This window comes from Falco biarmicus, chromosome 3, assembly GCF_023638135.1.
Source record: "Falco biarmicus isolate bFalBia1 chromosome 3, bFalBia1.pri, whole genome shotgun sequence".
In the NCBI taxonomy this organism is placed as follows: Eukaryota; Metazoa; Chordata; class Aves; order Falconiformes; family Falconidae; genus Falco; species Falco biarmicus.
Genome location: NC_079290.1, coordinates 111,051,974 through 111,077,839, shown reverse-complemented (window position 1 = coordinate 111,077,839; position 25,866 = coordinate 111,051,974). Strand labels below are relative to the sequence as shown.

Below are 25,866 nucleotides of genomic sequence, written 5' to 3'. Positions count from 1 at the left end.
TCTGCGGGGGACCTGATGGGTGGTGCCTGGCTTAGGAGTCATGCTGCCACCGGATCAGCATGTGACACCATCACTGGATTGGCAAACACCACCATCACCTGCATAGGACCAGCGGCAGGGCCGTGCGAGCCCCCTGCCCGGGTCTGGGCTTGCCTGGGCTCCAGGGACCATGCGGCACTTCCCAGCATGGCCAGGGGTGTAGGCCTCACTGGAACTGACAAATAAAATCCCAGGAAACCCAAGGCCTAACAGTTCTCCCCCCCTGCGCTGTTGTTTTCCACCATAACATGGAGAGGGGTAAGACATCAGAAAACCCAAAAACCTTCTGCCCCAGCAGGGGGAAACCCAGGCAGAGTGGGGAGCAAGGGGGTGGAACAGAGGGGGAAGCAGAGACCAACAGGGAGAAAGACAGGAGAGAAAAAAAAAAAAAAAAAAAAAAGTAAGGAGGCTCAAAGGCACTGGCACAGGGGAGTTCTCTCAGCTCCAAGAGCCAAAAAGATGGGAGGGGAGAAAGGGGGGTGGGACAGAGGAGTAACATAATCGGAGCCGGGGGTTGATTGTAAAGAGGTGTAAAACAGTGCAAAGCAAAAAAAAAAGCTAAATACAGAGGAAAACTGGGGGGGACAAAACACAGACCATAGGAAGGTTGATGGGCGAAAGATAAGGAGGGACATGGAGGGACACGGAAAGACCAGGCAGGAGGAAGACACTGGGGGGAAAACGAGTGGGCACTCAGAGACAAGGGGCCATCTGCCACAGGGGGAACCCAGCTCTTGACACCCCGTGCCAGAGCCATGGTGGCACCCACCATCCCAGCAACTGTGCTCCTGCCACCCCACACCCTGGGGACACAGGGAAGGCACCGCTGTGGCACTGGGCTCTCACAAACACCCTGGGCATGGGCAGGGCCATCACAGCCACATCCCAGCTCCAGATGGGGCCTGCCACTGGTTGTGAGGTCACTGTGCCAAACTGCCTCTAAGCACCCAAAACACTCCCAAAAATAAAACAAACCATGAAAATACCCAGCGACTGCAGAGGCAGAGCAGATGTTCCTGGGTTCCCCTGTGAATCCCCAAGCATCCCTCGCTCCCCACAGCAGCACAGAGGCAAAGGGGCACAGCTTGATCTGCCTTCGCAGCGCCAAAACCCTCGCGCGGTTTCCCAAGGGCATAAATCAGCCCACAGGATGAAGATGGGCTGGGCAGCCACGTGTGCAGCTCTCCGCTCCATCCCAGCTCTCCGCTCCATCCCAGCTCTGTGCAGCACACACAGCAGCTCGCCAACACTTCCCTTCCCCACCTACATACCCAAAGGCAGCTGCAGCTCCTGAGAGCAGCTCCTTGGTCTCCAAGGATGCTTTTGCCCCAAAACCGCACAAACATCCAGGGTTTCTGACCTGAAACCATCACTGCAGCAGCTCGTCAGGGCAAGTGCTTTAACTCAGCTCCAATCTTTAAAGAAATCCTCCTGTTTCCCCGCTGTAACTCCAGTTCTGCCTACAACTGACTTCCTGAAAGGACAGGAGCTGCCTTCTCTATCTGCTCGTGTGGCCACGTTAGAGAAACACTACTGGTTAGAGCAGCAGGCTCAAAATTTGTGTGAGCGAGGTTTTTCTGGCTCTTCCCATTTCAGGGGAGCCTTCAGGAGATGCTGAAATCACATTCACAAGATGGAACAGACAAGGAAATGCCAACACTAAAGATCTCTTTCCTCTTTCATTACACATTATTGAAAACGAGAACTATCAACTGCAAAAATCATGTCATTCCACTTAAGGGCCAGACTTCAATTCCGTCGATTGGTTACTGGCAAAGACACAAAATGACTCTGAGGCTGAGCATGGCTGCATCACGACGAGCTAGAGGCACTGTCTTCTGTGAGCACAGAGGCTCCGGGCCGGCACGTGCCTGTCAAAGGACCTTCCTTCACACCCGTCCCTGCTCCGTCTTGAATGTTTCCCATCGGCACAGCGCCATTCTCTGTCTTACCTCTACTTCGCAGCAAGGACAGCGTTGGCAGGTTACGTTTCTCAAGACAAACATCTCAACAGACAAAGGGCTCCAGGAGCATCAATGCCGAGCACCGGTGGGCGCAGATTTCATCCGGCCGCAGGGAAGTAACGCTCGCACTCAGCGGGCACCTCAGAGCTCAGGCATCATTTGCACATGAAGAAGAATCTCTTCCGGAGAAAGTTAAAACAGCCTGGGATCTGCTTGTACCTCTCCTTGGCAGAGACAGCATCTGCCACCTAAGAACAGAAGGAGAGCGGTCAAGGAGTGGGACGCTTCTCTGAGCTGTGCATCAGGGCACAGCCTCTCTCGTGGGAAGCATGGCAACGAGGACAGGGAATGGGACTGTGGGACAGGAGGGGGGCAGGTCTCCTCAAATGAGATGTTTTCACCCACAAAAACAAAAGGCGCTCGAGGGAATGTGGCCTTTCGGGAAACCCCGGCTGTATCAGCCACGGCTGCCCATGGTGGGTGATTCTCAGCAGGTGCCCCAACTCCCTCTTCTCCCTTTGGGTGTTCACTTAGGAGCAGATTCCCTTTCCACCCATTTTCTTCCAGACACGCCTGTCATTTCCCCATGGTTGCTTCCCTCAAGCCAAATGCCAGCCAGTGGAGAAAGGGTCTCGCGCCACTCCCCTGACATTGATGGCTGCCATGCTGCCGCCACGTGCCAAAGCAGCACCGTGACATCAGGAAAATGACAAAAAAGGAGGTCCTCTCCCCTGCCACCTCCACCTAAGACTTTTCTTCTCTTACACACAGAGACCAGGAAAGGCGTCTAGAAGTACCTACGCTCATCCCCACCTTTGGCAACTTTCTCTAGCCAACAGGGCACGCACAGGAAAGCATTTGTTAGCCACATGGGTTCCACATTCCCTGCGTGTTGTGCTCCTCGCTCAATGGGACACACGAACACAAACATGGCATCATCTTCCCAAGGGCGAGATGCTCCTCAGGACTTACCACGGTGTGACGGGAGCACCAGAGAGAAAAAGAGCACCTGCAGAGATTTCCAGGCACAAGAGACCTGGCGGGACTTCCCCAAGGATGTGCTCTGCCTGGACACGTGGTGGCACGCTTATGACGGTGCCCACAGTGCCATCAGCTTGGGCTTTTGAGAATGGGGTGAGCCATGTCATTTCTTAGCAGTTTCCTCGGAAAAAAATTATAGTCCCTACATCCCAGATAACTTTTCTCTAGAGAAACCTCAAGGCAGTTTTTGGCAGATTGAGGCCAGATGTTTTCTTTGTTATTAGACCTCTACCCAGTAGCTCCAACTAGCCACTGCCCCAACTGAATGCTCAAGACCATCCTTGCTGGTTTTTAAGCATAGGCCTCCACGTCCTGGCTGATCGCAGCTCTCACTGCTTCTTTCATACAACTACAAAAAGCAGGGAAAAAAAATAAGGCATTTACCTGCAGCAACATGTTCAGCAGGTGTTCTGAATGGGCATACTGCTCCAGCACAGCGTCCAGTGCTTCCACATACCACGAGCCACTCGATGCCTCCCTCCAGGAGACAAAACCTGCAGAGAAAGAACGAGAACATTTCTGCTAAAGCCAGTCTTCTGTTCTCGCCTGACCGAGTCACTGCCGCTCCCTGGGTGCTGTCTCGGATGGAGCCAGTTGCCCCTAACTGCCCCTGACTTTGGCTGCAAAGCTTCAACCTTCTTGGCTAATCCCCCTGTAGCTGGCAAAGGATTTGCGTGGGCTGGCTCACCTGGAAAAGTTGAGTAGGAGACCAAGATATCACTGGGTGTGGGCAAACTGGCTATGGCATCTGGCTCGTCCATGTTACCCGACAGACCCCGAAAAGGAGTCGCGTCCGACTCCAAAGCACCTCCAGGAGCTTCATCTCTGGGCAACTTGTAATCCACCGTGACGCCTTGATCTTTTTGCTCTGCAAAAAAAAGGCAACAAGACAGTCCCTAAAGTTCATCTTACTCCAGCGTTCACCGATAGTACATCTTCTGTTAGGATGATAAAAACATGTGTAACAAAAAAAAAAAAAAAAAAAAAAGAATAAAAGGTCTCTGACGACACCAAGCTTTTTGGCCCTTTGGCTGTGCTGGTTGAAATGGAGCCACTGGCAACTCGCACCAAAGCCCTCGGAGAATCACTGCAGTTGGAAAATACCTTTATGATCATCCTGTCCAACTGTAAAACACTGTCTTGAAACAAAAAGTACTGTGCCAGACATCTTACTACTGGGATGGGGTGGAATATACATAAATATATCCTGTGGCCATCAGCTGAATTACTCTATGCTAGTAATTTAGTGAAGGCCTAAATGTGCAGCGAATGTCCCTCTGTGCTTTTTAAAAAGGTCTGTTTTCCTGAGAGATATCTGGGAAATATATTCAGTTGGCTACTTCAGGGATGTAAGAGTCTTCCTCCAACCTGGGAGGGGGAAACCGAAAATACTCCCTCATCCCATCAAATACCTAGCCTGTCAGCCAGTTGGTAAAAATTGCCTTGGCATCTGCAGAGCCCAAAACAAAAGGTTTGAGGAGGTGAGGACAATCTCCTTAAAAGTCAATTCAAGGAGTTTGGGATGGCAAGTTTACCCAACCTTTGTCTGAAAAGGAGTTTCATGCTTTCGACCCATTTGCACAGACCTTCCACTGGGAAAACTCCCTGAGGTCTGCGTTTCCCTGCCAGCTTCACAGCCCAAGACCTGGAGCAGGTGCTTGGTGTGCACCGCAGTTGCTCCCCTCCTTCTTTCCCGCATCCCTTCCATACAGAAAAACCGTTCTGGCACGCACAGATCAGCCCCACCCTCCTTCGAGAAGCCGGTGTCCGAGCCTTCAGACTCCATCTGCACCAGTGGTCAGGATGCATGGCCAAAGGCAAGAGAAGAGAGCCAGAGAGACAGGTGACGAACAAAAAGGAACAACAGGCCAAAGCCTAACCGCGTCTCTGAAGCCTGCTCACGCCCAACAGCCAATTCGCCACCAGAACCGAAACAAAGATTCACCTCCGCCACAGGCCTGGATGAAGAAGAGTTTGGGCTTTCCTCTCAAGCTCGGGCAATTGGACCCATTGAAATAGTTCACAATCTTTTCTATTGGAATGGGTTTTCCATCCGTTCCGTAAACGGCTCCGGGAAACTGAATATGGCTCGTCTGTAAGAGGAAAATCCAGGAGCTAGTAAGGCGGAAGGCAAGGCCAGTTCCGAGGGAGCCCTAAAGGCACCAGACCAAATCTCACTTCCTCGTGTTGGTGTGAAGGCGTGCACCACGCCAGGGCGAGGTGACACCCGGGAGTCGTTTGACATGTTCTGAAACCCAGCCATCCAACTCCTCCCGTTATCCACCTCCTATCCCACCTCCTCCAGCGACAGGGTTCTTCATCCTCTGGGATAGTGGGCATGTAACACGCCCCATCTTCATAACAACTTCTCTCCTCATCCTTTGAGGCCTCTGCCTTGCAAGGAACAGGCTTTACAACTAACTGTGTCTCCTCCATCAGAGCCAGAGAAACAGGAAGGACCAAATGACTATGGCATCAGGGTTCACGCTACCTCCCTTCACTCACAGCCTGGCGTTTGGCTCTGTGTTATACACCCCAGCCTCCAAAATGGACCACGCTTGTCCACAGGCAACACCAGACGAGCTGGAAAAGCTCCGTTTTCTTTCACCCAGATAGGAGAACATAACTCCTTGCAATGTACTGTGGCAGCAGAACAGCCCTCAGATCAGTCACAACAGACCGCTTCCCTCTCTCCCGCCCCGTGGGGAATCAACCCCTGCCCACGCAGGCAGCCAGCCTAATGAGGAAAAGGAGAGATGCGACGAACCCACCTGACAGCCATGGGAAAGGATGACCACCACGCAGCAGTCCAAGGCACTGTGGTCCCGCCGTGCCAGCTTCAGCAGCTCCAAAATCATTTCCTACATGGAGAATGTCATGGTAAGCACTTTTTCAAACCATACCTCAGCCACAAATTACTGCCGGGCTGGCTCTTATCCATCCATTGCAGCTGCACTGCTCAGAAAGATCTGGTCCATCTCTTGGCCACAGAATAACCCACACCCTACATACAGGCAGCAAAAGGCAGCAGTGTTTCTGTGGCTCCACCTTATTTAACATTAGTTACTTTAATTACATAGGTTTCTCTCCTTGCTGCGTTCTTTGTGACACAGCAACGTAAACCAAACTACACTTCCATGCGATTTAGCCACTGAAAAGCACTACTGCCAATTAAGGGCCAGCAGGCGAGCAGAGAACCTCGTTCTACATTTGACAGCTGATCCAGATGACTAAGCTCCCCCTGCCACTTCCAGTAATGGCCGAGGACCGTAGGGACAGGCAACTTGCATCCCCAGCCGCACACAACCCAGGGGCTGGCAGAGCTACACAGAGTAACAGGCTCAGCTGCTTCCCTACAGATCGCAAGGAGGAATCAAAGTTCAGGCAGAAGGGTGAAAGCACGCAAGGGCCTCTCTCCTGCAATCACAGCTCGACAGTAACAAAAAGGATGCAAGTGGTCGATTATTTCTTTGCACAGCACAAGCTGGGGCTTTCGGCGTGCTGCCACCACAGGGGTACAGCCCGCAACACATGACAGCAGTCACTTCCAGGGGCTTGCCACTCGTCCCTCGTGTTAGCTGGACACGGTCGGCCTCACCTGAGCTTTCAGATCCCGTCGAGTCTGGACGTCAAAGCACAAGGCCTTAAAGCGCTTCTCCAGCTTCTTGCAGTCCACGTCAGAGCCATATCGAGTTGACAGATCCAATTCTGAATCTCTACTGAAGTTGACGTTATTAAGGATCAGGCAGTGTCCGCATGGGTTTGCTTTCAGTTCATAAACCTGCCAAGCACACACCGCAATTAAACACCCTCTTATTTGGAATTCTTACTGGCTAATCCGTGGGACATGGTGCCAACGAGCAAGGCAATTCCTTCAAGCAGCTCATTTCACAGGTTTTGCGTTTCCCCAGGCCGACGGCAAGATAAGAGCATCTGCTCTCCACACGCACGTCATTATCAGCTGCTGGGGAACACAAACCCACCTGCCAGATCGGGGACCACCTTTGTGGAAAACTGGCCACTGCTTTACCCACAGCGTCTCCCATGGCAAGTTGAAGATCCTGGGAGGTTTCTTTAGGCATTGCCACCAAACCTCACCATGAGAGTCCACGTAAGGAGCCAAGAGAACAGGCAGATAACTCTCCCGGAGACTCAGCTCTACCATCAACAACAGCACCACGGCAATTTTACAAAAGCTACCCAAACACCCACACCACTACAGCCAGGAGCCTTACACATACATGGCCAAACCGTTCCCTGTGTGTCAGACACCCACAGGCTATCGGAAGGCAACTCCAGACACATTCACGATACCCACTTCCCTGTGCATTTCCCAATGCGCCAAAGCACACTGCACACCTTCATCTCTATTTTCCTGGCATCCGCCTCTCAATGTTATGATTACTAAGTCTAAACACCACTTTGCAGACAACACACGACTCAGTGCATTCAGAAATTAAGCATAAGTATTAGCTCTAAGATACATTATTTTTGTCACAGCTGCAATAATCTTTATGGAGGAGCCGGCTAATGATTTACCTGCCCCAAGCCCCTATCAGCCCTGTTACAGCAGCATCAGCCTCGGAGCTATCACTCAGATAACACAAAGCAAGAACCAGCTATCCCAGGGTTATTTTCAGTAGCCACCCACAAGGCATGGAGCTTTGGCTTAATAGGGAACACTTCGGGAATGCCTAAACAAGTACTTACCAGGTCATGGTTCCTTTTATCAATGTCCAGACCACCTACAACACACAACAGACACACAGTAGTTAGCCCTCCACTCTCCATGATGATACATCGTACACTTTCCACTCCAATTTCATAGAGATCCTTCTCTGCCACCTGTGATGTGTCAGCACCACATACCAACTCCCCCTTCCCGCCCGCCGCATGGCAGAAATGAGTGCTCAGCATGCCCTCTCTCTGGAAGAGCCGGGATGCAGCTTACCCCGGGCTGGTGCAGGAGGTATTCGAGGTCTTTCACTCTCAGCTTGGACTGGGATGGACAAACGTGCAGGAAAGTTCCCATATGTAACAACACAGAACCGTCAGACTTTGTGTTCTCCCCCTTCACATTTCATGCTCCAAATAAACAAGCCAGGGTCCCCAGAAGGACCCAAGCCAACAGCCACCTGTCACAGTAGCCCTGTGGCAAGGCTGCGATACACCATCACATCCATTTTCCCCTTCCCAGCGTTCAACGGACTAAGGTTTCTTCTTACAACTGCAACGGCTGCATCTGCTCACAGATTCAGCAGAGCACAAGGTGGTGAAGACATTACAAAATCTGTTTTCACAGAGGTACTGCAGAGGTCATATGCAAAAATACAGAGAAGGAAGCTCCTCACACTGCAAGCACATAGCCCAAGCTCAAAGGCTTCCACTGCTGGAAAGCATGATGTTCTTTCAACAGCTCTGCATAGTCCCCTCTATGAGCCACGCTCCAGGACAACAAAAACCAGGACTTTGCACGCTAACACCCATGGCAAGAGGGATCCCAGCTGCCACACCCCAAGCTACTGTTTGCCCAGAAAAGACTGTGCCCTTGATACTTACTTTTATTACGCTTCTCTCTATGTAAGTCCAGCTCGACAGGCCTCAGGTCTATCGGCTGCAGTGGTGCTGGCAGGCATTCGCACTCCTCAATCAGCATGTCCGCGAGGTCACCCTGTCCAGTGTCCCGCAGGATCGAGAGGAATACAGGAAAAGCCTGCTTCCCTCGAGTCTCCAGGTCGATGACCAGCTGCCGGGCTTGCTCTCCTCGGCTGCCGGCGCTCTGCAGAGGAGGAAAGCCCAGGCACGTTTCCCCAGGCTGAGGCACACCACCTGGCCGGCCGTTCCAGCTGGCACCCAGAGAGGGGAACTGTGTGGATGCATGCTGAGCACACCTCCCCGGGGCAAGCGAGACCAAGAGCCAGCGGACAGCCATAGAGACCCCCCAGCAGCCACCCTGACCCCTTCCATCCACCCAGCCCTGCTGAGGACACGTAGCTGCAGCCCACCGTCAGGCTTGGAGGGAAAGGCAGGAGGGGGCACCCCCAGCCCCTACCCAGGGGACACAGTGGCACCCCCCAGCTCGTCGGCAGTGCACGGGACAAGGTAAGACACCCCCAGGCCTGTCCCCAGTAACAAGAGGGGAAATGGGGGGCCTGTGCCTGGCACTGGCTGGGGCAGGGGGCAGTTCTTACACCTCTTACCTGCAGGGCCTGGGCTGGGGAGAGACAAGGGCCACTCCCGAGGCCTGTCACCAGGCTGAGGGGACACACAGCTCTCCCTCGGGCCTGTCACGGGGTTGAGGGGACACAGAAGCCTCCCTTCAGCCTGTCACCAGGGTGACAGGACACAGGGCCCTGCCTTGGGTCTGTCACCGGGCTGAGGAAACACAGGGGCCACCCCCCTTGGGTGAGGGGACATGGAGGTCTCCTTAGGCCTGTCACTAGGGTGAGGGAACATGGGGCCACCCTTCTCCAGGTCTGTCACGAGGGTGAGGGGAAACAGGGCCTTCCCTTGGGCCTGTCACCAGTGCTGAGGAGACACGGGGGCCTCCCCCGAGCCTGTCACTAGGCTGAGGGGACACAGGGGCCACCCCCCCGGGGTGAGGGGACACGGAGGCCTCCCCCAGGCCTGTCACTACGCTGAGGGGACACAGGGGCCACCCCCTTGGAGCTAAGGGGGCACGGGAACCACCCGGCCCGTGCCTGTCCCCGCGGGGCGGGGTCCCGGGGGCCGCCCCCAGCCCACCTGGATCTCCTCGACCATGGGGCGGGTGAAGAGGCCGCGCTGCTCCAGCGGGTCCCAGAGCGGCGCCACCCGCAGCGCCTCCACCAGCCGCGGCCGCCCGCGCCGCAGGGCCCGCCGCTGCGCCTCCTCCATGGCGGCGCCGCTCTGCCCGCCCGCCTCGCTGACCGGAAGCGGCGCCGTCTCTATGGTGACGGCGGGGCGGGCGCGCCGGAAGCGGCGGCGCAGGGTGGCTGAGGGCGGCCCGTCCGCGGCCCTCGCCGCTCCCCGCCGCGTCGGTCCCCGTCCCGGCCCCGCTCCCCGCCGAGCCCTCGCCGGAGCCATGGAGCTGGGGCGGGCGGGCCTGGCCTGGGCCGCCGCCCTGCTGCTGGCGGCCCTGGGAGCGCAGGCCGCGGCGGCGGGGGACTTCGACCCGTACCGCATCCTGGGGGTGGGCCGGAGCTCCAGCCAGGCCGACATCAAGAAGGCCTACAAGCGGCTCGCCCGGGAATGGTACGTGCCTCCCCCTCGGTCCCGACCCGGGGCGGCCGGACACACGGACCCCGGGGCGGCCGGACACACGGACCCCGGGGCGGACCGCGTCCCAGAGCCGGGCAGCAGCGGGGAGCGCAGCCGGGCCGTGGCGTCAGCCGCCTCCCCCGGCTGTCTGCGTCCGGCGGGGCTCCGCGGGCGGCCGGAGATGAGCGCCGGGTCCTGCTCGCAGGCCAGGGGTCATCCCAAGACGGAGCGGCCGCCTTCCCGTGAGCCGCAGTACCCGTCAAACCCTCCCGGGGCCTGGCTGCGGGGGAGGAGGTTCTCCCTGGCTCAGCTGGGACCTCCACAGGTCTGACTGGCGGTGAGACATCGACACCAAAGGGCAACGCGGCCCCCACGCCGACACCCAAGGGCAACTGGGCCATGGAAGGGAAGCGCATGGGATCCACAAATATCACACGCTGAGGAGCGGGCTCAAGGCACGGCCGCAGAGCTTTGAGAGCCTGCGTGGCTCTGCCCCAGACGTCCCCGAGGGCTGTGGTGGGAGGTGTTTTTCAGGAAGAAGCCAGTAGCTATGTAGGGCAGCAGCCAAGGGACACATCGCCATAGTAGGTGGGCAAAAGACGTGCTCCCTCGGCCTGGGCTTGGGCCGTTGGCGAGGGATCGGACAGAGGAACAGGGCCTGCAGGCGTGCATCCCAGTGCTGCGTTTTGGGAGGGTGGGAGAGCATGTGCCAGGTAGAAAACATGATCTCGGCCTCGGTGGGTGCTGCTGCGCACCCCACCTGTCCACGTCCTGCTTGCCAACAGCTCGCCATGCCCCCGCAGGGAACTGCTGACCCCTTTTCCCTCCTGTTCTGCCTCGTAGGCACCCTGACAAAAACAAGGACCCTGGAGCAGAAGACAAATTCATCCAGATCAGCAAGGCCTACGAGGTAACATGCCCTTCTTGCTATACCCTGCCATCGTTAAAAGTTAAGCGACCTTATTTTTCCGGATGCGGCTTTGTGCTTTTCTGCGTACATCCACACAGGAAAGGCGCTCAACCCTGTGGAGGCAGACACTACCAACCAGGAAAGTTTCCTCCACCTTCTCAACAGAGAGCTGCTGGACATCACCAGCGTGGCCTCCATCGCAGTCATTTTGTGACTGGTCTGCCCTGTTCTCACTAAAAAGCCTCAAACGAGGGAGGAGTGGCCACTCACTGAGCCCCGTGTGGCTGGGCGGCCATCTCATCTGTGTCATGTGTACATATAAGTGCTTTGGGGGTGATGTAAGCAGCGTTACTCACCACAGGGCTTTACTCGCTTCACGTGATGCTTTGCATAAGCAGTAATTTGCACATCGCTCCTGCATGGCTCTCAAAATTGGCCACCTTGGTTTGAGGCAGCTGACCTGATGCTGCTGCAGCCAGTAGGCCCAGCCCACAGAAATAAAAGCAAATTCTCATCTCCCAGCTGAAAACTGCAGTTTTTCTGTGGGGCTTCCAGCTACTCGGCAAAACTTGTGGCACTTCCCGATGTGCCAAGAAAGCCCTCAACCTTCAAGCAGATGCCAGCAAAAGCTGCTCCGGAAAAGTAGTGTCAGTGCTGAGATGGCATGATGTTTGGGCTCAGGGAGCAGTCGGTGTCTGCAATGGGTACAGTGGCCTTGATTTACAGGCTCCTTTCCTTTGGCTTTTTTTACCCACGTTGACTGCAACGAGCCTGGAGGCCGCACGATAGCTCCCTTCTCCAGAACACTGATCCCTCCCAACACGCAGCAAAAGCTACACATTCTCTCATAGCCCATAATTTACTGAGGGAGTATTGTCAGGGAAGTTCCCCCTCCTGGTTTCAGGTGAGCATTCTTCTATCGTCTCCTTCCCAGATCCTCTCCAACGAGGAAAAGAGGGCAAACTTTGACCGCTATGGAGATGCCGGGGAAAGCCAGGGCTACTCTCCGCACCAGCATCGCCAGTTCCACCACTTCCATGAAGGCTTCTATTTCGACGAGTCCTTCTTTCATTTCCCTTTTAATTCGGAGAGGCGTGACACCTCTGATGAGAAGTATTTGCTCCATTTTTCCCACTACATCAATGAAATCGTTCCGGATAGTTTCAAGAAACCTTACCTCATCAAAATAACCTCAGACTGGTGTTTCAGCTGCATCCACATTGAGCCTGTGTGGAAAGAAGTTGCTCAGGAGCTGGAGGCACTGGGTAAGGACGAGGCCGTTGAGGCTGGGCATGCATCAGTTGCCCGGTGAGGCTGTGGTGATCACCGTGGGCTTTGGGGGACCACATTTACGCTGTAGATTTCCTCAGGGGTTGAGCCTAAGGCTTTCCCAAACATTACTGACACCGTAATCAATGAGGCTACGGCTTAGAAGGTGGAAAACCCAGGCCCCTAGATCGCAAGGGCAAGGCACCTTTTCTCCTGACCGTGCGGCTGGCAGCTTGGTCCAATGCTGACGATAATAGGTGGCGGCGGGGCTGAGGGCTGACTGCACCGCTACGGGTTTAGGCTGCCAGCCTAAGTGCTGTGTTGCTCTTGGTCCTGCACTCAGATGGCTCTGATAGGCAAAGATCCCTGCAGAATACGTCCTCTGCTTGAGGGCTGCTGCCATCCCGTAAGTTTTGCGATTTACAGCATGTGGCATTTGGACACCCAGCAGGTATTTATTTTGTACTCGCCCCTCCACGCCCAGCTTCCTCATTCTCCCCACAGACATCATCTGTGTGCATGCATTTGCAGGAAAACAAACTCGACAGACATCAGGAGACAAAGGCCTTGTAGTTCCTGCTTGCTAAGGTTTTTCTACTTGAGGTTTTAGCATAGCACATGGAATACCAGTGGACAGTGGAAAAGAGGACAGCATGTGCTCTCCCTCTCCCCATAGATAAAGCTATGAGTTTAAATGCAGTCTTGAAGGATTGCAAGTGGAGGAGAGTACAGAGTTAGGAGGGATGGTCCCATGAGTAACTCCTGAGCAGGACGCTGGGCAGTAGAATGGCTCTTCAGCTCCAATTTTCTGCTAGGCTGCCTTTCACATGAACTCGCTGTCCTTTTCCAGGAGCAGGAATCGGAGTTGTTCACGCCGGATACGAAAGACGCCTCGCCCATCACTTAGGGGCACACAGCACGCCGTCCCTCCTAGGGCTCATTAACGGGAAAATAACCTTCTTCCACAATGCCGTCGTTCGAGAAAACCTGCGGCAATTCATGGAGAACCTCCTGCCAGGGAATCTCATAGAAAAGGTATGCTCCAGTAAGGGTGTCGCGTGCCACTTCTCACATCCATCTGGATATGCATCTCTCTTCAGCTGTTTTGGTGGCTGACCCATTTAATTTGGCCCCCAAGCTGATGTGTGTCCCTAGCACATGAAGATCCAACAGGTTGGCAGGGCATTTTAAGAGCTGTCATTACAGATTTCACTCCCCTTCTTCCTCGGGCTGTCATCCAGCTGATGAGGGACTGCACGGCAGCTCGTAGGTGTTGTCTGCTAAAACTCACTGAGATCCCAGAGTCCCATGGTTTGTTTTGTCCGGTTTTGATTCAGACCTTGGACAGTGGAGCTGGCAGCATGATCCCTTTCAAAGATATAGGGAACACCTGTTGCAGACAAAATTCCTGCATTTCAGCCTTGCTTGGTCATTTGGGGCAGCATCTGAGAGCGCCCACCTCCCCTTTTCAGTGTGACATGGCCAGGTCAGGCCCTGTAGTGCTCTCACCTGCCTGTCATCTGCTCAGCGCCTCATTCCCCTCCCCTCGTGTTCCTGCGGGGTCTTCAGCGAGGGCCACTTCTCTTTACAGATGCCTGTAAAGCCTTGGCTTCCCACCATATATAAAACATATGGTCCTGATGAACAGTTAGGAGAGCACAAGTGGCACCAGTATTGTCTTGAAACTGCATCGGCAGAGGGTGCAATAACTGGGATGGTTGGTGGGGAGTTGAGATGGATGGTTTTAATTCACTGCCTATACCAAAAAAGCACAGAGCAAGCACGCCTGTTGTTGTTGTTGGAAAGGTGAACCCACAGTCTGCTTTCTGTAACGCCCTGACAGCTTTTTCAGGCTCGATTCCCCTTCAGACATGACAGTAGGGCATCATGTGTGCCTTCGTCAGAGGCTCCACTAACATTCTGATTCTATTTAAAGATTACAGATAAAAACTACATCCGCTTTCTCTCCAACTGGAAGAAAGAAAACAAGCCCCACGTCCTCCTATTTGATCATATGCCAGTTGTCCCGTTATTATACAAGGTAATGCAATTTCTGTCACTGTGCCGTTGACTTGCTAATAAATCCTGCTGTGCCAAAAGAAAATGCCGTATCGCTGTGAGCAGAGGCGGACCGATGCCGCTTAGTACTACTGACTGGTTCTAGGAGAGCAAGCTGATTTGCGTCGGTTGAAAACAGCGTGGCCAGGTGACCGACTGCGTTGGGGGTCAGTTTCTCTGCCCTGCCACGGATGTACCCTTAGCAGACATGAAGGCACGGGTGGGTTTCAGAGGCAGTGGCAACAAGAGACAGGAACTAACCTTTACTGGTAGTGAGCGATCTTTGCAGCAGAGCTCCTTTGGGTACCCAAAAGCCTGTTTGCTGTGAACCCCCTGCTACCATGCGAAAGGTCAGGCTGTAAAAGCCAGCTGGGGTCCGTTAAGGCTCCCTGTATGATAACTAAGGGGATGCAAACTGGGCTTCAGCGAGGGTGAGGCAGGGCTCTTGCCTCTTAAAGCGTGTGCCTGACAACCTTTAACACAGCAGGAGGCATGCTCAAAGCAAAGTCACCTCAGGCACGTGCAGAGGGGAGAAAATGCTGTTTTGCTGTCTCACATAAACACATGCTGGTGCTTTCTTCCCATCCAGCTGACTGCCTTTGCATACCGAGATTACTTGTCCTTTGGTTACGTCTATGTCGGACTCCGAGGCACGGAAGAGCTGTCCCGTCAGTACAACATCAACGTCTACACTCCCACCATGATGGTCTTCAAGGAGCACATCGACAGGCCCGCCGATGTGGTGCAGGTACGGCTCGGAGCCCCCTCCGGGAGCTTCTGCCAAACAGACACCCAGGTTTTCTGACTTAGCTTGTGACGAGAGGTCAGTCAGTGGCAGGCGTCAAAGCAAAGAGTGTTCAGAGTGTTCGTTGTCAGCATAAACTCTGGCTTCAGCAGCAGGGAAAAGCAAGCCTGAGGAGAGAAGAAGCTCACCAGGCTTCAGCTACGGTGTCTGATCTTTTGAGGAGGGTGGCCACAAGTAGCTGCTTGGTCTCAGGGCTTCAAAACGTCTTGGGTGATTTCCAGGAAGACCATGGTGGCTGGCAGCCTTCGGGCACGAACATCACAGCAGCTTTGCTCTCCTCGTCCGGCTTGGTTCTGACCTTGGATTTCTTTGTCCTCACCAGGCACGAGAGATGAAGAAGCAGCTCATCGATGACTTCCTTTCCCAAAATAAGTTCCTCACAGTGGCCAGACTCACCAGCCAGAGGCTGTTCCAGGAGCTGTGTCCTGTGAAGAAGTCTCACCGTCAGCGAAAGTAAGGCTCCGTGGGGGACGCATCCCCCCGTTTTGTTCCCCGGGGCGCTGGGGCTGCTTCTAAAGCCACTTGTTTGATTCTGAGCAAGCAGGGGAACAAATGCATTGCGTCACGTTCAGTATCCATGTTGCAGGATGGGGTTCTGGCTAGGGGAAAGTGGATGCTTGTTTCCTCTCGTTTCCTAAATGGCTCTTAACCCTCTCGTCATGTTGCCTAGGCACTGCGTGGTCTTGCTTACTGGAGAAGGTGACAAGTTTGCTGCAGCTTATGACGCATTTTTGACTTTTGCTGTGGCCAACACAAAAGACACACTGAAGTTTGTGCACATCTATAATGATCGGCAGCCGGAATTTGCCGACACCTTGCTGATGGACGAGGAGAAGTATAAGGGAAAATCATCTGTGAGGGTTCCCCTTTTTTTTTCTTTTTTCCCATCCTCCCCCTTTCCTTTCACCTGTTCTAATTCGCATCACTTTGGGCAGGAGGCTATACCTTGATCTGACTCCCAATTCTGGGCAGTGATTTGAAGCGTAATATCTGTCTAGAAAACTGTACCTTCCCCAGACTGACATCTGCGCTGTTACTGCCTCGTCCAGGTGGTCATTCTGGAGAGACGCAACAATGCTGGGAAGGTCGTCTATAAAGCCTTGGAGGAAGCCTGGCAAGGCAGCAAAGAGGACAACTTCATCCTCCTGGATCTTCTGGACCAGCTGAGGACAGACCCCAGCCTTCTCTCATTGGAGACCGTTCTGGCAGACCTGAATGACGAGCTCGCTCCCGTAAGCATGTGGCCTTTCCAGCTGCCCAACCACTGCATCCCCTTTTTCGGATAGTCCCATTGCAGCCCTTCACAGGCATTATTTAGATTTTAAAATACCAGGGTGAGACCCCTTTCCCGCTCTTGTAGAGAAGCCTGTGGCATGCTCCAGACCTGATCAGGCCCAGGGTTTGGTTTAAGGGTTGAGAGTCCCGTCAGGGTGCTCTGGGTAGCGGGTTTGGCATTGGCTTTTTTCTTTTTCAACAGATGTTCCTTATCCGATGGCTCTACTCCATGCTGGACTATATCTCAGACTGCTGGGACAGTTTGTTTCACAGTAACTGGTACGGATTGGGTGTGAATGAGTCTTAATGGGGAGCAGGACTGCTATTACCTTGTTTCAGAGGCATAGCAGAAACAGGGTCTTATGGACAGGAATTGAGAACATACCAAAACACAGTATTCTCTCGAGCTTTAGGCAAAGAGTGGTGGTGCCACGGTGACGTTAGCTTCTGCCTCGAGTATGCCATGCTTTGCCTCGAGGCTGAGCGTGGATGTTATGCTCCCAAAAACACACATCTCTCATTGTCTTTCACCTCTTCCCTGTCACTTGTTTTTAAAATGGATCGTTTAAAATGTTTTTATCCTCTTCCTATTGGGTGGGAGCAGGACAGTGCTCAAAATCTTGATTGTCTTTAAGACCCCAGGAAACCAGGCGAGTTTCTGGGGAAACCGCATGGTATTACTTGAGGTAACAGGAACTGAAATTCGAACAGAAACTGTGGGATTCACAGCCCTGACTGCTGTTTGCAAATCTTCCCCTCAGGCGAGAAATGATGCCGCTGCTGTCCTTGCTCTTCTCTGCGCTCTTCATTCTCTTTGGCACTGTCATTGTTCAGGCTTTCAGGTGAGTGCAGGCCAAAAGGTCCCAGGGGATCTTACAGTCCAGCTGATAGCTCCTCTCTCCAATCTGCAGTGCCTTAAACGCACCCAAGATAATCTTCCTTTGCAGTGATTCGAGTGACACAAGGGACTCTCCTCCCTCTGAGAAAGAAGAAAACGCTGCAAAGATGGAGAAGAACGATGCAACCTTTGGCAAAGAGAGTAACAGGTTCCCTCTCTCGTTTCTCCACACACATTTTCCACTGAAGCATCACTTGGGGGGCCTCTGGGCAGAGCAGAGCATTAGGGGGGCGGCAGAGAAGCGCCACAGTTGTACGGGCATGGCGCCTTCGTTGTGTGGGGCAGCGTGGGTGCAGTGAGAGGGGTGGGATTTGTGCTCAGCCAGCACCAAGGGCCAGCAAGGACGGGGGTGTGCAGCCTTAGTTATTACGTGATTCCTGCTGAGTGGGCCCCAGATGGCATCTTCAGGGAGAGGCGGGGAAGGTCAAGGTCTGACCGACTCGTTGAGGAAGATCCGAGTCTGGCCCTGGCACCCATTAAACAGGCTTGAACTCCAGGGCACGGGGACAGCTTGGCAGAGGACAGGGAACGGCTTTGCAGTTCCTCCATCCTCAGCCTCTCCCGGTCCCTCGTTCCCCCTTCACCTCATCACTGTCTTGTTGCAGCAGGATGCCCAAAAAGGGCTTCGTCGAGGTGACTGAGCTAACGGACATCAACTACAACAGCAACCTGGTGCGCCTGAGGCCGGGTCACATGAACGTGGTCTTGATCCTGTCCAACTCGACCAAAACCATGCTCCTCCAGAAGTTTGCCCTGGAAGTCTACACGTTCACAGGGTAGGCCGGGGCCCTCTCCCAGGTTTCTGTTTTGGTTTTAACAGCTTGGGCAATGCCACTCTGATGACAAGTTAGCAGCGGTGTTGGCTCGTTCACCAGGAGGGAATGCTTCTAGCCAGCAAAGTGGCCTCTGCACACATCAGCAGCAACGCATCACCAAAAACCAAGCAGCCTTTCCTAGCCAGACAGGTTTGGTGCTGCTGCTGCTTGGCCGTACCCATATTTCAGTGAGGAGGGTGCACGCTAGGCACTGGTCACCTGTGCTGAACGGGGTTAAAAAAGGAGCTGCGGCCACCCAGCTCTGCACCTGCCCTCATTTACCAATGCTTACCTGTCCAGTAGGAACAGTCCGACTCGGGAGGCACGTGCTAATCCCGCTTCCCCTTTACTCTTCCCCCAGGAGCAGCTCTCTTCATTTCTCCTTCCTCAGCCTGGACAAGCACCGAGAATGGCTGGAGTACTTGTTAGAGTTCGCGCAGGATGCGGCCCCCATCCCAAACCAGTATGACAAGCATTTCCTCGAACGTGACTACACAGGCTATGTCCTGGCTCTGAACGGCCACAAGAAATACTTCTGCCTCTTTAAGCCTCACCGATCCGGGGATGAGGGGGGAACCCTGGCATTATGCGAGGAGTACAATTCCTTGGTACCCGTGGAAGCCAGAGGGAAATCCTCCTGCAGCCCGGGTTCTCGATCCATTAAAAACAAATTACACAAATTGTCCTTTTGGATGGAACGCCTCCTGGAGGGTTCCTTACAGAGGTTCTATATCCCCTCGTGGCCCGCGCTAGACTGAGGGATTTTAAAGAGATTCTAACAGACACACTTTTTATGAAGATGACGAGGGACAGCTCTTTCCAGGAATACACAAACAAGCGTGACAAATGGACCTTAGGTTTTAGATGAACTCTCCTAGGGCCGGCAACTAGAAAATATCTCCCCGTGTCTGGAGCCCGGGAGCGCAGCCAAGCGCACTGAAATCCCCCCGCCGCCCACTCATCGTGCGTTTGGACACCGTACTACCGAAGAGCCAAGAAGGCCGTTTTTCCCTTCTTGTTCTGCCACATCTGCTTCCCGAGTCACCCCCAGCTCCATCTCTCAGTTGACCTCGGTTGAAGAAAACCCCATGACTCCTCTGCCCTGGCGACTTGGGCCAGACCAAACACGGCCGGTAACGCAGGTCAGGTCGTGGTTCTCTCTCCCCTTCCCCGTGTGCTTAGCCCGTGGTGCATGGTGTAACACCGGCAAGACCCTGCGGACCCTCCTGGGCCCTGCCTTTCTGAAAGGCCTCCCACCAGGCAGTCATACTTGATCAGCTTTCCCTGTGGTAAGTGAGTAAGTGTTTTAGGGTATGGTCGGGAGCATCTCCCTCGTAGCAAACTGTAGCTGGGAGTACCTGTGGTGCGGGCTGGTAGGCAATCTGCATGTTTCATGCTCATCGTATCATAGTTCCACGTGCAGCTTCACTGGCAAAACCGTAACCAGGGAGGGAAGGGGTTTTGCACGGTCGTAAATACTGTAAAAGTGTTGAGCCATTTAAACGTCACATTGAATTTTTCAGATGCCTTTCTGCTTCTGTCTATTTTAGACGATGTATCCTAGAGCCATAACTTTAACTGCGTCCTCAGATAGTAGGCGTGAGCTGCTACAAGCCAGTAGATGTGTAAAAGAAACTTTACCTAGCTGCCAGGGAGTCGGTCCGGGCTCCTTTCAAACACCCTTACACCCATAGTACAAACCTTCCTTTGTATCGTGGAACCTAATTCTTTGCCCAAGGCGTGCGGTATCATCAGACTGTCGCTTACACGCGAAGCTCCTTTTGGATTAGGCGTGGGTTTCAGATGCTGGGTTTCAGCCTCTCGCCCGTTTCCTTCCTGCCACCACCCTCGGTGTCTCAACACGCAGGCTGCCGCCTTGGGGGTTTTGTGCATTTGCGTTGGGGGGGTCTTTTTGAACTGGCAGGTCCGTGTGAAGCTAGGGCAGTCACAAAGCGTGGGCTTTGGTTTGGGCTTTGGCATTTTAGCTCCAACAGCCGCTTTTGACACCACAGTGAGGGGAAAGGGAGACCCTTTGCTGGGAAGGCGAGCAGCAGATTCGTGGCCAGACCCTCGAGGGCTAAAGCGAAGGAGCAGGGTTTCTCTGTGCGGCCAGGGCTGAAATCCGGCGGGGCTCATTCTTCCTTTTTGCTGCTTCACACCGGCTGGCACTGGCGGTGCCTCTTCCAGCCCAGGCCCCCGTGGTACCAGGTCGCCGTTAGGCTGCGGCGGTGCCGGAGCACGGGGATCTGAGTGGGGTGGCCTTTGCCGTGGGGGCCAAACCTGACAGTAGAATGCTCAGTCAAGCACGTGGGGTTAACTCAAAGCTCGGCTGCCCCTTGCCGCCTTAGTTGCCGTCGTAGCAGAGCAGCCAGTTAGAACAACTCTGCCAATCTCTGATCTAGCTGCCCATCCCATACGAAATCCAGGAATGCTCAAGTCATTTTACTGCCACTGTGACCTAGTTGCTCACAATCCCTTGGCTTGCTGTGCTTCTCCCCACCCTGGGAGCAGATTGGCGTGCTTCGACCACCACAGGTATCTCAAACACCGTGTATGATGTACTTCCAAATAAAAGCTACGATGCTACCAGCTGACCCTATGTGAGGTTACTTAATTTTAGCTCAGCCAACTCTGGGCCGCAGCTTGAACTGCTGCACGAGCGAGGCACTAAAGCAGAGGGAAGGAAGGAAGAAGGAAGGAAGGAAGAGAGACGTCTGCTCCCTGCCAAAAAGCACTGAGGCGCACATGTACCGCTGAAGTAGAGCGGGAACAAAATGCTGGCTGGATGCTGCTAGACTTCATCTTCGTTTGGCTGGAGCCATTGCCACAGCGTTCTCGTGCGCTTTCCCTGCAGCTTGCCATGCAGGACGTGGCCAGAATAGGTCTTAGCCTGGTGGCAGGCTCTGCATAACTTCTTAAGACATTTGCAAAAACAAAAGAAAATTCTCTGAGTCTCCGCTGTCTCTTCAGCTACTCAGAAACCGGAAGAAAGCCCTGGGTGTGTTTAAAAAAAAAAAGTGCCTAGCTGTGCTACAGCCAGGGAATTCAGCCCTGCCCCAAGTACAAAGAGAAAGCCCTTGGGCCTTCAAAATACAGGTCGCACGCCGCCCACTTGCTGGAATCATTTTTTCAATTATTTGTTTTTAGCAAAGGTAACCACCTCCCCTTCAGGACGGAGTTTTGGTTAAGGGGTGCTTGCGGCACTCCGGCCCTGCCGGCTGCAGCTGGAATGGGAGCACAGCTCCTGTTTAACCAGGTCAGACCAGCTTGGCTCCTGTCGCCCTTTGACGGAGAAACGTTTTGTGGGCTGAAGCAAATGCCAAACTGTTCTAAACCCCTCGTTCGGTGAGCTTTGGTGCCCGCTGCAGAGCAATGGGTGCTTCTTTCTTGTAGGAGAGTGTGGCCAGAGGCCACGTACGCCCAGGATATGTCCGCCCTCCCTCAGCAACTGCGAGCCATCGCCCCCCCCGGTAATTTCCCCCCCCCCCACCTCCAGCGGCGCTCGACCCGTATCATAACATATCATCAGCAAAGCGCACCTGCGGTTCCGTTACACACGCGGTGGTTCGTCATCCAAAGACGGAGGAAATTCAGTCCTGGTGGACTATTCGAGGGAGGTCCAAGCGCTTGCACACCGCTCAGAAGCAAAGGGGTGCAGCCCCCCGGGGGCTAAAGGTGGTACCAAACCTCCTCCCTGTACGGAGCGGTGCTGTTCACCGAAAGCCTGCCAGGAACTAGCATGCTAAGGCAGCCTGAGAAGTAGGACTGAAAATTAGGTACATATTTTGCACTTTTGATACTGGGAAAGGGGGGGAGAATTAACTTATTTGGCAAACTTGTCTTTTTTTTTTTTTGTCTTTTTTTTTTTTTTTGTATTTGTGAACGGGCACTGATGTTTTGTTTTAAGACGGTTACAGATTCGCAACCAAAATAAACTATTTTAATGTGTGATGAGGTGGCTCTGTGTTTCCACGTACAAACTAACCTCACCTCCGCGTCAGCTCAGAAACTCCCAGAGCAATTACACTGCTCCTGCTGCAGGAGATGCCTGGTTATCCCCGCAGGCAATTGAGTCGGGTATCCCCCTGTTCTCAGAACAAGTCCCAGGCCACCTGCGGCTGCTCTCCCTTCCTCTGCGTTCATTGTCCTGCTGCTGCATCTTAATGGGAGAAACTTTTTACCCATGGCGGTTCTGCCATGCGCCCCCCCTAAGAGCCAGGTGAGCGATTCCAGTGGTGAGAGCACAGGTGAAACACCATTAGCCTCATCTTTTCCTTTCCCAGGCAAACTCAAAAGCTACAGCCACCCTTGTTAAAATGGGCTGTTCAAACCCATCTGCTACTTTACTTAACAGTTTCTCAGCTTAAAATTACCTTTTTTAGTAGCAAGTGGCATTTATTCCTCACTGCAAAGCCCACGTTGGCTGCAACCAGTCAAGGGGAACGGGACCCGAAAGCCATGGCCAGGGTCAGAGCCGCGTTGCCCCTGGGGCAGGTGGGAGCTGCCCTCGCACTGTCTGCACTCGGGGGAGGGCGCACAGCATCTCGAACAGTAGATTCGCCGCCAGGAGGGCTGTATTCCCTGAGAGGCGACAGAAAGGGGGGGGGGAACCCCAAGCCATGAATGCGCAACCGCTGTCCAGCTGCCGGCCAGGCACACCTCTTTACTGCCAACCATCTTTAGACTCACCAGAGATGTCGTACATGGGTGCGACTTCGACGAGGTCACATCCCACTAAGTTCAGTCCTTTGCAGCCACGAATAATCTCCAGAGCCTGGGAAGAAAACAGCTTTGGGATCAGGAAGCGCACCTGACCTAGTGGGCCAGTCCAGGGCTCTGCTTTCCCCATACACAGACAAGGAAACCCAACCTCTACAGACCAAACCTCACTAGTTCAACATTTCCCTTCCTCATGACCCCTACGAAATGCTCCCCGGCCTCCCTAACCCTGCACTGGTGCTATGACCTCCCCTAACGGGCACAAAAAGGTCCCTGTCCCACGGGGGGAAGGAAGCTGCGCCCCCTTACCTGTGCGGGTGTGAGCCCAGCCACCTCCGGTGTCCCGGTGCCAGGGGCATAGGCAGGGTCCAGCCCATCGATATCAAAAGTGATGTACACCGGCTGCTCCCCCATCTGCTTCCTCACCTCCTCCATCAGTGGCCCCAGGGACTTCAGCCAGCACTCTTCAGCCAGGACCACCCGGAACCCCTGCGGGCACACGGACACACGTGGGTGTGCGCTCAGGGAAGGCTGGCAGAGCGCAGCATCCCCTGCCCCATCAGGATAAATCCTCAGCGCAGGGCCAAGCTGCAGAGTGCCCACAGCTCGGCTTTCGCACATGCTGCTCAACTAACGGCTCGGTGGGCTGGGAACACCTGTCTTGTGGGCCAAGCTGCTGGCATGGGACAGGGTGCAGAAAAGACATTTCTTACCCAGCTGATGCTAAGGGAATATTAATGACATGGGAATATCAGTGGCAGGGAAAGAAAGCAACTCTTGGCACAGGCCCGTGGCTGAGCTTACCTGTTCCCGGCAGTACTGGTAAGGGTCGGGGTCATAAGAGGAGCCTCGGATGCCGATCTGCACCACGCGGCTGCAGTCCAGCAGCCCTTCCTCCACGCAGCGCCGGAATGGGGTCCCGTGGTAGATCTTCTCCCCCAGGGCTCTGTCCCCGGTGTCGGTGTGAGCATCCACATGCACCAGTCCCACGGGACCATGCCTAGTCGAGACAGGTGGCTGTGTTAATCCCCATCCCGTGCACAATGGCCCTGCCATGAGCCTTCCTGAGGCTCCTTCCCAGGTCCTTAATCTACATCTCCAAATTAGCAACTTACTTTTCTGCCACAGCCTGCAGGATGGGGTAGGTTATGGTGTGATCTCCACCTACAACAGGACAGGCAAGAGGGTGTGAAGCCCTGCAAGAGGTGCTTAGCGCTCACTATGTTTCTTCCCAGGCAATTTTCCCCCCCAACTCCATTAATCCTGCACTTGTTTCTACACCCTAGGGCTTCACTCCCGAAGGAAAACCTGAGGATCCCATGTGCAGGTTGCTTCCTCCCTCCTCAGGAGGACCAGAGACGCACCACTGCCGGCAGCCGCAGCTCATGGAGCGGGACACTTGACCAGGCTTTTAAGTAGGTGCTTGATTCACTTCTGAGGATGCTGTAACTGATGATTTGCCCCTCGTGACTCTCTACACTCACTTCACTCAGTGATGCCAAGCTGTGACAGCTGGAAGCTTGAACAGGCGCCCAAAGCACGCCTTGTACAAAGCGGCACACTGCCGGGCACTCGCTCGAGCTCGAGGCTTTCCAGAGGGACACAGGCTGCTCTTGCTTTGGGTCCTGTGCAACAGGACACAGAAAGCGTGTCGCTGATTGCCTTCCCTTGAGCTCCAGGCTGTGCTGGCTGGGGAACACTGACAGGGCCTCTCAGCTGACCCACCCTCCTCCTTTTTGGCACAGCGCAGGAGGCATCACTACTGGCAGCCATTTCAGCAGAGGGCCTGTAAATACAGCACAACGCCTCGTGCCAGGGACAGATTCATCGCTCACCTTCTATCACGTTCCGACTGGATGAGGTGGGGAAAAGAGGGAGTTCGGACAAGCAGGCACGCGGTGGCACGGCAGGGGGACGCAGGCTCCTTACCCAAGGTGAGGGGCACACAGCCGGAGGCCACGATCTTCTGGTAGGACTCTCGGATGAAGCGGCAGCTGTCGGGTAGGTTGTAGAGGTTCACGTTCACGTCGCCGATGTCAGCCACCTGCAGGGAGTCGAAAGGCGCTGCCCCCGTGCTGGCGTTGTATCTCCTCACCATCGCCGACTCAGCCCGGATCTGACGTGGGCCAAACCTGGGGAGAGACAGCGCAGCTGGGTAAGAAAAGCTGCTGGGCAGAGCTGCCGCCCACGCCGTGTGCCCAGCACCCCTCTCCCCAGAGGAGCCGTGCTGGCTGGCTGGAGCGAAGCACCGGCTCCCCAGGCACTGCGGCGAGTCCTTACCTGGCTCCTGGCCGGTTGGACGTGCCCGTGTCCAGAGGGACACCAACGAAAGCTGCGTCCAGTCCCTCTGCCGACCCCTGAACGGGCAGTTTCATCATAGAGCAGACGCCCGCGGGCCGGGCCACCGAGAGGGCACTGGGGGGAATGTTGAACCGCGAGGCCCAGCGGCGAGGGGCCCTGTGCCCTGGGGACGCGCTGGGCGAGGAGCCAGAGGTGGCCAGAACAGGCGAGGGCCAGGGGCCGCAGCGTGGGGCGGCCACCGCAGCCAGCTTGCGAGCGTGGGGCCCGGCTTCCCGGGGCAGCAGCTGGCTGCAGCCAGCCCAGAGCAGGGTCCTCATTCTGCCCCACGGGCTCCGACCCTCAGCCCCACACGCAGCAGAGCCTGTTCTGTCTCACCTCAAACACCGCGGGCGGGCAGAGCGCCCGCCACCCTCCCCGGGGTTCAAAGTGCAGCCGGACACCCCACCGCTCGGGCAGGGGCAGAGATCTGGGTCAGCCCCCCGAGGTCCTCCTCCTGGCCTTCCATCCCCGCTTCCCAACGCCTGCTCTGCTTC

General features: G+C 54.8%; 3 protein-coding genes across 4 annotated transcripts; 1 reads left to right on the top strand and 2 right to left on the bottom strand.

The window, feature by feature from the left end:
* Positions 1 to 1,690: 1,690 nt before the first annotated feature.
* On the bottom strand, positions 1,691 to 21,196 carry CASP9 (caspase 9). Its single transcript, XM_056330628.1, has 10 exons — positions 21,065 to 21,196; positions 8,604 to 8,823; positions 7,996 to 8,043; positions 7,755 to 7,789; positions 6,643 to 6,825; positions 5,816 to 5,905; positions 4,990 to 5,137; positions 3,733 to 3,912; positions 3,429 to 3,538; positions 1,691 to 2,251 (listed from the first exon to the last, which is right to left on the bottom strand). The coding sequence occupies exons 1-10, from the start codon at positions 21,173 to 21,175 to the stop codon at positions 2,159 to 2,161; spliced, it is 1,218 nt and encodes a 405-aa protein (XP_056186603.1). The 5' UTR covers positions 21,176 to 21,196; the 3' UTR covers positions 1,691 to 2,158.
* Positions 9,794 to 22,264, top strand: DNAJC16 (DnaJ heat shock protein family (Hsp40) member C16). Of its 2 annotated transcripts, none has more exons than XM_056330625.1 (14): positions 9,794 to 10,277; positions 11,127 to 11,193; positions 12,128 to 12,458; positions 13,313 to 13,497; positions 14,399 to 14,503; positions 15,110 to 15,268; positions 15,648 to 15,778; positions 15,996 to 16,179; positions 16,375 to 16,557; positions 16,803 to 16,879; positions 17,362 to 17,442; positions 17,548 to 17,646; positions 18,107 to 18,274; positions 18,675 to 22,264. In XM_056330625.1, exons 1-14 carry the CDS (start codon positions 9,805 to 9,807, stop codon positions 19,069 to 19,071), a joined length of 2,640 nt encoding a protein of 879 aa, XP_056186600.1. In that variant the 5' UTR covers positions 9,794 to 9,804; the 3' UTR covers positions 19,072 to 22,264. The 2 variants fall into 2 exon arrangements, with proteins under 2 accessions (XP_056186600.1, XP_056186599.1); XM_056330624.1 differs by having other exon boundaries at positions 18,104 to 18,274.
* On the bottom strand, positions 22,232 to 25,702 carry AGMAT (agmatinase). Its single transcript, XM_056330629.1, has 7 exons — positions 25,313 to 25,702; positions 24,962 to 25,164; positions 24,148 to 24,196; positions 23,837 to 24,032; positions 23,342 to 23,521; positions 23,003 to 23,087; positions 22,232 to 22,894 (listed from the first exon to the last, which is right to left on the bottom strand). Exons 1-7 carry the CDS (start codon positions 25,648 to 25,650, stop codon positions 22,782 to 22,784), a joined length of 1,164 nt encoding a protein of 387 aa, XP_056186604.1. The 5' UTR covers positions 25,651 to 25,702; the 3' UTR covers positions 22,232 to 22,781.
* Between the last annotated feature and the right edge of the window lie 164 nt (positions 25,703 to 25,866).